Source organism: Melanostigma gelatinosum (genome assembly GCF_949748355.1).
Source record: "Melanostigma gelatinosum genome assembly, chromosome: 18".
Taxonomy (NCBI): Eukaryota; Metazoa; Chordata; class Actinopteri; order Perciformes; family Zoarcidae; genus Melanostigma; species Melanostigma gelatinosum.
The window spans coordinates 865496-877995 of NC_136651.1; the positions used below are offsets into that span (position 1 = coordinate 865496).

General features: G+C 45.7%; 2 protein-coding genes across 4 annotated transcripts in view; one reads left to right on the forward strand and one right to left on the reverse strand.

Annotated features, from left to right (window-relative positions):
* Positions 1-4218, forward strand: part of LOC306792497 (uncharacterized protein) — a 38303-nt gene extending 34085 nt beyond the window's left edge. Inside the window, exons 14-16 of the mRNA XM_079289674.1 lie at positions 1154-1298; positions 1527-1709; positions 1806-4218. Coding sequence (XP_079145800.1) covers positions 1154-1298; positions 1527-1709; positions 1806-2011 — 534 coding nt within the window. The 3' untranslated portion in view covers positions 2012-4218. The remainder of the gene's footprint in view (positions 1-1153; positions 1299-1526; positions 1710-1805) is intronic.
* Positions 4219-5884: 1666 nt separating this feature from the next.
* hapln1b (hyaluronan and proteoglycan link protein 1b) overlaps positions 5885-12500 on the reverse strand; it is a 24461-nt gene continuing 17845 nt past the window's right edge. For all 3 annotated transcript variants that reach the window (XM_079289733.1, XM_079289735.1, XM_079289734.1), the window contains exons 3-6: positions 11876-12039; positions 10710-10908; positions 10144-10446; positions 5885-9485 (exon numbers count right to left, since the gene is read on the reverse strand). In XM_079289733.1, the coding sequence (XP_079145859.1) occupies positions 9196-9485; positions 10144-10446; positions 10710-10908; positions 11876-12039 (956 nt within the window). In that variant the 3' untranslated portion in view covers positions 5885-9195. The remainder of the gene's footprint in view (positions 9486-10143; positions 10447-10709; positions 10909-11875; positions 12040-12500) is intronic.

The window sequence follows — 12500 nt, forward strand, 5'->3', positions numbered from 1 at the left end:
CATGCTAACATGCTATGCTAACACGCTATGCTAACATAGTGAGCATTACACCTGCGAAACCACAGCATGTTAGCATAGAAAGGAGAAGTTCCCTCCACTTCCTGTTAGAAATAAATACGTTCGATCATTTTATTGATAAGAATAATACAAATTAAAAACTGGGATGTTTGTTAACAAACAATAGACGAATCATCCATTGTTGAAGGTTTTTACAGGTAAAGCCTAAAATATTACATCATTTGTTCAGAATCAGCATTTCATCTTCGGCAGGAACTTAAAACATGACTTTTCTTCGTCCTGATGACACGATTCTCTCACACGTTCAGCAGTTGAAGCCTGTGATCTGGATTAAGCTGTGGAACCCTGATACTGGGCCGGGCTCTGCTGTTGTTATCACTTAGAGGCCCACCCGCACTAGAGCTGACACTTTCTCCAGTAGAGAGCATGTTTCTGCAGCATGTCATATGTTGGTGTTGTATGTAACAGAGCTCTGTAGAGGCTCAGAGGAGGTGGACGACTCAGCAGCACCACCGTCTGGTGTCTCTGTGAACTACATCCTGTCACATGTGTGGAGTCTCCTCAGGGGAACCGGCATGGACGGATTGGTTTGAGTTTGCTTCAACAGCAGCAGAAGGAAAACCCTAAGAAGCTCACGTCATTGGGCCTTTACCCAAGAGCTCAAAGCTTCATTCAGAGCGATGGCGTTCAACTTATTATCATTTATAACTTACAGAAACGTGTTATGGCCTCAATCTGTGTCACACACGGCGAGCGATGCGGCGCTCAGTTCATGAACTCAGTCCAAACCACCAACAACAATAAAAAGCTTCTTTTTCTTTTTTGCGTTTACTCTTCATGGGCTCGCTCAGGAGATTGACCTTTCACCTACGGCCCTACGTCACTAGATCTACGACATTGTTATTTAATCGGCTAATTTACTCAACATTCAAACGATTTCATCATAATACTGATCTTCAAAGTCACATTTACCCCGTTTCCTTTGACATAAATACTTGTTTTTAGCTCTTACACACACGAGCAGAGTCGATGGAGTGGAAATCATCTCGTCTTTCTCAATATGATGTCATAGAGTAGAGCTGAGTTTAAACAGGAATGTCTGAAAGTCAGTTTATTCTTTGGTGTGTTCTGACAGCAATACGACTACTGGAGGCCGAACCAGCCGGACAGCTTCTTCCAGTCGGGGGAGGACTGTGTGGTGATGATCTGGCACGAGGGAGGACAGTGGAACGACGTGCCGTGTAACTACCACCTCACCTTCACCTGCAAGAAGGGCACAGGTACGCTCACCTGGACACAGGAAGTTCGCTCTGAAACCTTCCTGTTTCTGATATCAGTGCAGCTGCTTTTGGCTAAAAACGGATAAAACAAGTTCACAGTAACTTTATGAGGCGATATTACTTAAATGTTGTGTTCACAGCTTGTTGCTCCGCCTCCAAGTGTCCATCTAGTCAATAAATGTAGGTTTAGGCGTCCCACCGTGTCCTCTGTCTGTCTCCTGCCATCAGTCTCATGTGGGCAGCCCCCCGTGGTGAAGGACACCCGAGTGTTCGGTGCGGTGAAGCCTCGCTACGAGATCAACACTCTGCTCCGCTACCACTGCAACCAGGGCTTCATCCAGAGACACGCCCCCACCATCCGCTGCCGGGACAACGGCCAATGGGATGAGCCCAAAGTCACCTGCACCAGCCGTGAGTGGTTCAGAATCACGAGGCTGCAAAAACATGTTGGAGACGTTTTCTCACTTTTTAACGCTCTTTCTGTTCTTTTCCGATCCGTCTTCTCAGCCGCGACCTACCACAAGTCATTAACTGTCCGGCGCCGCAACAACCAGAGCAACGAGCAACAGAACCACCACGTCCATCACCCCAAGAGTCCGCAGAAACCCGACCCGACCCAAGAGCAGCAGCAGAGTAACAGTTTCTTCCAGAACTACTGGAACCCTTTCCTGAGGGAGAAGAGGCAGCAGACAGAGGATCAGATGAGACACTGATTTGTGGGTTTTTGTTCAGCGGTGGCAGCCGAACACGTCGGTCCAGAGGCATCGATAGACGGAGAGACGCACTGAACTGTCTATCGATGCCTCCGCAAAGGAAATTCCGGATCTGAACCGTAAAACTTGTGAGAAGTCAGTTTAATTTGTTGATCATTTCTCAAGTCTCAACAAACAGGAAACCTGGTGCTGAAGAGATTCTAACGTTTAGTTGTACAATGTAAAATAGGTCAGTAAACGCCCCTCTGGTGAATCTTAAAATGGGACATCCTGCACAAACCCGCCATCTTTAAATTGTCATTTTAAGTTGCGCTCTGACGTCAGTGGTCCGTAGTCTTTTAACCAAACGTGTTGTTGTCACCCGCCTGGAGGCAGCGATGCACTTCCTGTCTGCTGGAAATTTAAAGAAGACAAAATCAAGCAAACACAAACTTGTTTGACGCACTCGTATAATTTCTCTATGGGCTTTTCTAAATGTTCAGATGTCGTGGATGAAGCCAAATTACATAATTTGAGAATCAACTGGAGGAACAAAAGGCGAGCAGTTTCTGTTGCTGTTAGCGCTGTTAGCACTGTTGTTGTTTGCGCTGTTAGCTCTGTGAGCACTGTTGCTGTTTGCGCTGTTAGCTCTGTCAGCACTGTTGCTGTTAGCTCTGTTAGCACTGTTGCTGTTTGCGCTGTTAGCTCTGTCAGCACTGTTGCTGTTAGCTCTGTTAGCACTGTTGCTGTTTGCGCTGTTAGCTCTGTCAGCACTGTTGCTGTTAGCACTGTTAGCTCTGTTAGCACTGTTGCTGTTAGCTCTGTTAGCACTGTTGCTGTTTGCGCTGTTAGCTCTGTCAGCACTGTTGCTGTTAGCTCTGTTAGCACTGTTGCTGTTTGCGCTGTTAGCGCTGTCAGCACTGTTGCTGTTAGCACTGTTAGCTCTGTTAGCACTGTTGCTGTTTGCACTGTTAGCTCTGTTAGCACTGTTGCTGTTTGCGCTGTTAGGTCTGTCAGCACTGTTGCTGTTTGCGCTGTTTGCGCTGTTAGCTCTGTCAGCACTGTTGCTGTTTGCGCTGTTAGATCTGTCAGCACTGTTGCTGTTTGCGCTGTTAGCTCTGTCAGCACTGTTGCTTTTGCGCTGTTAGCTCTGTCAGCACTGTTGATGTTAGCTCTGTTAGCACTGTTGCTGTTTGCGCTGTTAGCTCTGTCAGTACTGTTGCTGTTTGCGTTGTTAGCTCTGTCAGCACTGTTGCTTTTTGCGCTGTTAGCTCTGTCAGCACTGTTGCTGTTTGTGCTGTTAGCTCTGTCAGCACTGTTGCTGTTAGCGCTGTTAGCTCTGTCAGCACTGTTGCTGTTTGCGCTGTTAGCTCTGTCAGCACTGTTGCTGTTAGCACCACTGCACCACAAGCAGAATGCTTGTGGTGATTGGCTGCGAGCCAAACCATACGAATAGTCATTTATATTTGGGAACAAAAACGGTTCCAATGAGGTATCGTTTGATTGGAGAAGTCTCAAAAGTACTGTGTTATTTCTGTCGATACCCAGCCCGATGTAATGTAGTGACCTCAGCCCACTCGGTCTTAATTTAAAGACGTTGCTCCGTAGAGTTACTGCAGATCAATAACTCCACAGGGTGCCTTTCATTTTGGGAACAAACCACCAAAACACAACATCCACAGCCCAGTAGTCTTTAATGTTATTGACTATGAAGAGCCTGAATTCATCACTTTAAATTATTATCACAGAGCATATTTTAATTCGTTGACTTTCGGTTTGTTGCTGCTCATCATGACCCATTTTTCTGGCTGATTTCCACGTGTAGATTTTTGTACAATATATTTCAGCTGAGTTTGTTGTTTTTAAACAAAAGGGAGATTTAAAAGGCGGCACACGGAGCTAAAGAGATTGTTATGAATGTGCGTGTGCTATTAATCATAGGATATATATATTCTAAATACTATATGAAGCCATATGAATTTAACTTATTGTATACTTTAAACACTATGAATGGACTGTGATATTAAATAAAGGTCATTGGAACTGAAGTGGTTCTGTTAATGACTCTCCGTGCTGTTTACAGATCTCACCATGTTTGTCCGCTGATTGTTTTAAAGGTTCCATCGTTGAGTCGGGTTCTGAGACGAAAGCTTTGTCAGATGTTGATCTCTGCCGCAGATCTGAAATCTGTGATTTTAATCGAACAAATAAAGGGAATGTGAAAAATGTGCAACAAGATTTTTTCATGTCCTTTGTGCATTTGACCCTTTTTCCTTTTTACATTGTTTGTCAGCGTATATGTATCTGTGACACAAGAGCTTATTTTATGTAATCATTGTTTCTTCATTTGAGTTACTGTGAAACAATGTCCATGTTGTTTCAGTTTCATTTCTCAGCTGTAACATCACAACCCAACCTTTTGTTTGCGTGTTTTTTTTATACCACGATATTTATATTGTTCTTATCGTCAAACCGTGAAAAGACCAAAAGCAACAACACATTGGTTCCGCTCGTTACTCTCTGACTTCCTGTCTGTGGCTCTCAAGCCCGTTGAAGACGTGAAACTTTAAAGCTGCTCTCATCAATATTCTTTTGTTAAAGAAGTATTTTACTGCTGAAAAGATAAGACCAGGTGGTAGGAAGGTGCTGGTATTCTGAGGTTTTATTCCCTTCAGCTCGCAAGGTAGAAAACCTACAACTCCCAGAATGCACTGAGCTTGTTTCTGTGCTATCCTCACATACACTGCCCACATTGTAATGATACAACGCTGCAACGTTTATATTCATCAATGGTTTGTTGGACTCGTCCGTCCACCAATAATCATCTTTTTGAATATTATAAACTACGTCACTCTCGTGACTGTTGCGTAGTTACGTAGATGCATTCATGTGTGTGTTCACCATGAAGGAGGCTCCTCATTAACTTTCCATCTGTATTATTTTAGTCCTCAGCAACACGACAAAAAACCAGACAATTCGTGTCCATGTACACAAAACCAATAATGACATTTGGTGGAATATGAGTCAACGTCAGAAGAATCACGACACGCCGTCACTCCGAACAGCATCGTGTGTGTGAAGCTGTGATATTGTGAAACAACAGTCTGAAGTTCTGAAGCGAGACTTTATTGATCTGTTAAACACAGTCAGCTCTGTCAAGGCTGAGGTGTTCATCAGTGGCCTCCTTCCACCAGTCAGAGGAGGAGATGAAGGATTCAGCAGGCTGTTTGCACTGAACAGATGGCTGTCAACTGCATGTGCTGACCAGTCAGTACATTTTATCAACAATTTCTACCTTTTCTGGAAGCGCAGACATCTTTTTGCAGCGCATGGAGTTTGCCTGAACAAGTCAGGGGTAAAACTGTTTACCTCGAACCTGTTTTTCTCCCTGCGTCACCCGTCTGTCCCTACTGCCAAGGACAAGATACAAGAGGAGTCTAAACAAGAGATAACCACACAGCATCGCCATGGAGACCTTACGGGAAGGATGCCCCCGCCTAACGACAGCCAAAAGGAGGAGTCTCCAACCTCATCATCAGGGACCGCCTTCGCCTCCGATCTCCCACTTTCCCCACCCTTCCTAGACGAGGAGTCTTTACCTCCCTCCCCAGCACCTACTTCCACCCCCCAAATCCCATCCAGGTCCCGTTCCTCTCTCACACTCTCCCCATCCTCCCCCCACCTGGAGTTCACTGACCGCATGAAAGAGCTGGTCATTGCTGGAACCAAACACACTCCTCTTCTTCCTGCCCCCCCCCCCCCCCCCCTCTGGAAACATTACTGCATCACTCAGGAACTCCACCTTCAGCTCCACCCTGAGCTCTGCTGGCTTCTCTTCAGCTGATGTATTTTGTGGATGAATGGAGAAGTCAATGAGACGCAGGTCCAGCTTAATGAACTGTTTTATTGTTCTGTCTTTGAGTCCTGAAGGTTTCCTCTGAACGCTGCAGTTATGAACAAGCCGAGCAAAGTCGGTCAGATTATACATCAAATAAAAGGCAACAGATGTGACGTTTCTTTAGACTTCTAAGGAATAGTTTGACATTTTGGGAAATGAAGTGTTATACGCTTAATATGCAGCTTGAGCGAGCAGGCGGTCAGCTTAGCTTAGCTTAGCATAAAGACTGGAAGCAGGGGGAAACAGCTAGCCTAACGTTTGAAATAAAACAAACATTGATTAACATGTTACATAGTTTCTTTAATCCGTAAAACAACTGAGCTACTTTAGAGCTGAGTGTTTGTGGATTTAGTTTAAAAGAGCTAAGCTAGCTGTGTCCTCATGCTAAGCTAAGCTAATCGGCTGAAGCCTTATATTTAACAGAGAGATATGTGACGCATGAACGAGACTTCAGTCTTTTTTTGGGTCAATATGTTGAAATCACTTCCAGCTTATTTATGTTTCACTCTTTCAAACCTGCATCCTTAAATGTGCAACACAGTTTACTTGTCTTTGGACGTTGAAATCTCCAACATGGCTGAATGGAGTTTCACCAGCAGCCTCTCATGTGTCAGCTTCTCTCAGAGAACATGAAGCGGCGACCTCATGGTTCCAACAGGCTGTGAGGTCGTATTTCCCAAAATGTCAAAGATCCCTTTAACAAACTCAGTTAACATCGTCTGCAAACTGTTTACAAGAACTGACAAAAAACACAAGTTAGAAAGGAAACACATGGTGTCGTTAAGCTAATCCTGCAGGAGACGCTTCAGTAAGTTGTTCTGTAAACCAACACTTAGTTTCCCACAGTGAGGGAGTTCCATCCAGTCTGTCCAGCAGGTCTTCAGCGGTAAGTCTGGCTGATTGTTCAGTGGAGCCGAGCAAAGCCGACTCTACGCGAGGCCCGAGTGGATGACTAACCCGGAGTCTGGGGCCGGCTGGGCCGGCGTACGGTGAGCTAACAGTTGGTCGATGTGCAGCTTACGAAGGGGAAGTCTGGTTCTCTCGCATGTTATCCAGAAGACGTGGATGTCATCATCTCAGTCGTGTGCTGTTTCAGTGAAAGTTTAATCTTCTGTCATATCTTCTTCTAGCTGTGTGTTCAACGGTCCGAATGATATTTCACGTAGTTATTCCTCATTTGTTGTGTGCAACACGTGTCAATGTCTGCTCTTTACATGAATACAGTCTCTTCAAAATGAACTTCTGTCGACAAAGGAAACCACTACGTTAGGTTCAGGCAACAAAAGGACTCGGTTTGGTTTGAGTTCAAGTAACTACTGAAGTTACATGAGAAGAACATCGACGTGGACTTTCGTTTCACACGAGCAGCAAACTGCGGTCTGATGGATGAAAGCTCAAGATCACCATGGTAACCTACTCAATCATTTGTGGGATGTCGACGCATTACGGTGCATTCGTTAGGAACCGCTACGAATGCTGCTCAGAGACGTCGCCGGGCGAAATTAATGCAAAATGCTTCAACTTGAGCTGAGAAGGTGTTCTGGTCTCTGGAGTTGATACATTTGGTTGTTTGGTTGGCGATTAAAACACAAACGGTCCATCTGTCAAGACGAGGATTGACTTCCTGTCTGAGCGCGAGGCTGCAGCTGCAGCTCTCTCTGGTGCGTTTAGCTCGTCACTTCTTTAGCTTCAGACAAAGCTTCTGATAACTCAACACGGTGACATTCAATGAAGCGAAGATGTGGACGCTGGACAGCCCAGTTGATGCTGCGCTCGAATCTGTTCTGCTTTCATCCCAACGCGCTCTCGTTTGTCTTTCTCATCATCGTGACTTTTGTATTATTGGACGACTTATTGAAATATACTTCTCAAAGCTTACTTTTACATTTATTTACCGTTGTCACAGAGCTTTTGTGTTTCGGTTGGGTTTGTTTAAACCTACCAGCCCGCTTTTCATGAAACGTGGTTGAAGGGCGGAGCACCAAACCGAGCAGGAAGCCGAATCACGGCGCAGACACACAAATCGGTCTCACTTCGACCAACGTCTGCGCTCTCGGGATGTCCTTCTAATTTGTTTTGTGGATTTAAACTACTCGTCTACACGTTCAACGACTCGTCTACACGTTCAACGACTCGTCTACACGCTCAACGACTCGTCTACACGTTCAACGACTCGTCTACACGTTCAACGACTCGTCTACACGTTCAACGACTCGTCTACACGTTCAACGACTCGTCTACACGTTCAACGACTCGTCTACACGTTCAACGACTCGTCTACACGTTCAACGACTCGTCTACACGTTCAACGACTCGTCTACACGTTCAACGACTCGTCTACACGTTCAACGACTCGTCTACACGTTCAACGACTCGTCTACACGCTCAACGACTCGTCTACACGCTCAACGACTCGTCTACACGTTCAACGACTCGTCTACACGTTCAACGACTCGTCTACACGTTCAACGACTCGTCTACACGTTCAACTACTCGTCTACACGTTCAACGACTCGTCTACACGCTCAACGACTCGTCTACACGCTCAACGACTCGTCTACACGTTCAGTGCAAAGATCAAATCTTCTTCTTTTTCTTTGTGTTGTGGAGTTTTTGCATTTGTTCCGCTTCATGTAAACCAAAGAGATTTGGATATTTTGGCCAATAAGACAAAAAAGATAATAATGTAAATATCTACAGTATATGAAAAACAATAGTCATAAACAGAAGTACATTTCTAGATAATAACATTCTACTTTGAAAACATAAACAACGTTGTATTTTTTCCCGTATTCATTGTGGAGATGTTTGGTCCGAACACATTGGTACAAAAACATAAAATACTGATGAAGTACAAAGAAGCGGTCGTAGCACCTTTAGTCTCGTACGGTCGGTGAACATCGGTTAAGTCGTGCGAGACTTTGTGTTCCTACCTGATGACATCACAAGTCACATGATCTCTCTCTTTCTCCTCGAACAAAACGAGATAAGCCCAAAGTATCCGTCCGACCGCGAGTCCTTTCAGCTGTGAAACTGTTCTCAGTTCAGTTGTTTCTGCTCATATGACATGTGACCTGTCCATTTACAGACAGCATGCCCCCCCCTCCTCCAAAGCATTGGTTAAATAATATGAAGCTTAAATATGTGTAAACTATCCTTCAGAGAGTATCAGATAACAATGTCTTAAGGTTTCCATGTAAATAAAGCATCACAGTTTGAATGTGTTTGTTCACGTCTCTTTGTCCACTTGTGTGTCCATAGTGTATGAATGTGTGTGTGTGCATGCCGGTGTGTGTGTGTGTGCGGCTCAGTTGTGGCCCTTGAAGCAGTACGCTCCGTACAGCTTGTGCTTTTTGTCGGGGAAGCCGCTGAACCTGACGGCGGCCTCCGTGGGGCTGCAGCGCCGGCGGGGGCGGGACACGGGGTAACGGACGCTGCCGTCGGCCAACCAGCCGGCGTCGCAGCGGTCGTAGCCCAGCAGCTTCCAGGCGGCGTACATCTGGCCGACCTCGGCGATCTGGGCGCCGTCCTGTTGGCACGCCCTGACCGCCTCGTCGTAGGTCAGCTTAGACGGGTGGATCAGGTAGTAGAACCGACCTGAGACGACAGGAAGACGGAGAACGATGACGTGAGAACTAAAGTCCACTAACGACCGCTGCAGGGTTTATTACACCTGAGCAGAACAGAAGAAACGGAGCAATAAGCTTCAATCAATTCAAGTTATTTGCAAAAAGATTCAAGAAATATTATCTTTCGGGACCTCCAAGAGTTTACGGTCTATTGGCAGCAATGTAACGTAATATGAAAGAAGTATTCTTTAGTGTATAATCACCTCGAAACAAGAATCGTTTCATTTTTCCGTCACCTTAGAAAAAGCTGCTTTTACAAAAGCAGAGAATGGACGAAGCAAGCAGCGGAGCTTCAGTTGGTTGCAATCTGCAGCCTCACCACTAGATGTCACCAGATCCACCACACCGGACCTCAAACACTCTGAAATGGCCTAAATGTTCCTAAAGTACATTCAATTGGTAATACTTTGGTACTTTTACTCAAGTAGAATTTTGAATGCAGGACTTTTACTTGTAACAGAGTATTTTTAGATTGTGGTATTGTTACTTTTACTGAAGGATTTGATCTTTTCTTTTTTGAGCCAACAGATATAGAGGCCTGACCCCCCCCCCCCCCCCCCCCCCCCCCCCCCCCCCCCCCCCACACACACACACACACACACACACACACACACACACACACACACCTTGGTAGTGGGAGGTGAAGCAGAACACGTCGTAGTGGTTCTTCTCTTTGTCTCTCAGGCCGTAGTTGCGGACGCCCGGCAGCATGTTCTTGCCTCCGCAGGGTTCTCTGGGGTTGGTGATGGGGTACTGGACCGAGCCGTCGCTCAGCCAGCCGGCGTTGCACCAGTCCAGCTTCCCTCGCCACGCCTCGTGCAGCTGGTCGAAGGAGGCCACGACGGCGTCCTGGTCCCGACACGCCCGCTCAGCGTCGTAGAAGTTGAGGTTGTAGCGACCCAGGCGGGGGAAGTAGGGGAAGACGACGCCTGCGGAGGGAGTTCGCAGGTTAAACCGCGTTGGGATCGGATCCTGTTGTTTAACCTCGTGACTGAAAGCAGCCTCGCTGTGTCAGCACAGCTGCCTCTCTGCTGGCTTCAGGCTGACATCTCAAACACAATGAAGCCGACACTGATGAACACTCTGCTGACTTCCCGCCCGAGCAGTCGCCGCTCGCGCTGCTGAATGTAGTCGGCCTCTTACAGAACAATGAGATTCACATCGACATTTCCATGTGCAAGAGTTGCTTCACCTTCCAGGTCGAGGGACACCACCACCGTTCCATCTTCCAGCCCATCGATGACTTCACACTTGTATCTCCCATAATCCTCCAGGGTGAGCTCTGTGATGACCAGCGAGGCGTCCATGGGGGAGGAGCCCTGCAGGTGGACGCGTCCATGGAAACTGCCGTAACTCCTTTTGTGGTAACCCATGGCGACGAATACGTCCACCTAGAAGGAGACAGAGAGAGATGTTGTGTTATTGTAGCTGATTATGATTGTTGAACAGCACAATAATAATGTTTCATTGCTTCATGTTACAGAACATGCAAACCCCATTCTTAGAGCTCAGTGTGTAGCGTTCCACCGATCTATTAGCAGAAAAACACTTTTACACTCGTACACGCGTACATTTTATTTTTAAATAAACTTTCGTCTTCACAGGAAACTACCAACAGGAAAGGTTTGTACAAAGTTCTTTGTTATGCCGTTGCTTTCACTTCCTGGTTCATGATGTAGTGGATGACTGTCGTCCTGAAGAGGTCGGAGTGACTGGAGACGTGTTCAGTTGGACGCAGTTTGCAACCAAACCACTAGATGTCACTAAATCCTACAAACTGGCCCTTTTAAATCAAAAGTTTAGATATGTGCGATAGTTGGAAAATATGTTTGTTCACATTCTGGTGGGGACTTAGATGAGAATATTGACACAACTCTCATATCTGTTAAATAAAAGGCTAAAGCCTGCAGCCAGCTAGCTTAGCTTAGCATAAAGACGGAAACAGGTGTAACAGTTAGGCTCTGTCCAGAGGACTAAATCTGCCAAAAAGAAAAAAGCGTAATTAACAAAATCTGTATATTTTTTTAAATATTTAGAAACCTGCATTTGTTCACGCCCATGTTCACGTTTCTGTCACTAAATGTTGGTCAGCTCAAAAGGATAAAAACACTTTTATTCTCTACACATTTGCATAATGGACTTCTGCAGGAATCTGTACAAACCTGCTGCTGTGCATTCTGACAGAGCACACAGACTAAACACGCTTCTTACAAATAAGTGACGTTTCAGTTCGATCCAAAAGAGAAACCAGCAGAGCGCTCCTTTAATTCATTATCACTCATGATGCTACGGAGATGCTGCACATTGTAACAAAAGCAAACCTCTGAGATAAAGCGTCATATGTAATTGTGTATGGACCTCTTTCAGGTAGTCTGACGTCAGCTTGCTCCATTTGATCCTCATCTTCTGGCTGGGCGTCAGGGATCGGTCCATTCGGATCTCGCACGGCAGCGTAGCGTTCCCCCCTCGCCGCGACACAACCGTCAGCTGTTCCGCCGCCACCGAGAGTCGGGGACCGTTCTCTGCAAGACGCACGAAAAGATCACAAATCAGCTGCAGTCTGGACCGTTAGTAGTGATTAGACAAACAAGGATTTTAAATATTTACAAACAGCATCCGTAGTTGGTTTCAGAATCCAAACTTTTAAAGCAATAGTTTAAGATTTTGGGAAATGAACTTGAAAGATATCTCTCTGTCAGGACGCAGTTAGCCTAGCTTAGCATAAACACTGGAAGCAGGGGGAAACAGCTAGCCTGGCTCTGTTTAAAAATAATCTTAATAATAATATCCTATAATAATAATAATATCCAGTTTGAGTCCAAAGTGATGCGTTCGAGTGTAAACCTGAAAATTCAAACTGTTCCTGAACACAACATTCCTCTTTTGTGACCTTCAGCCTCATCACTAACCGAGGGTCGTGATTGGCTGTTTAACCACCGCAGCGTTTTACTTTGTCTGCTGTGTAAGCACACACGCACACACA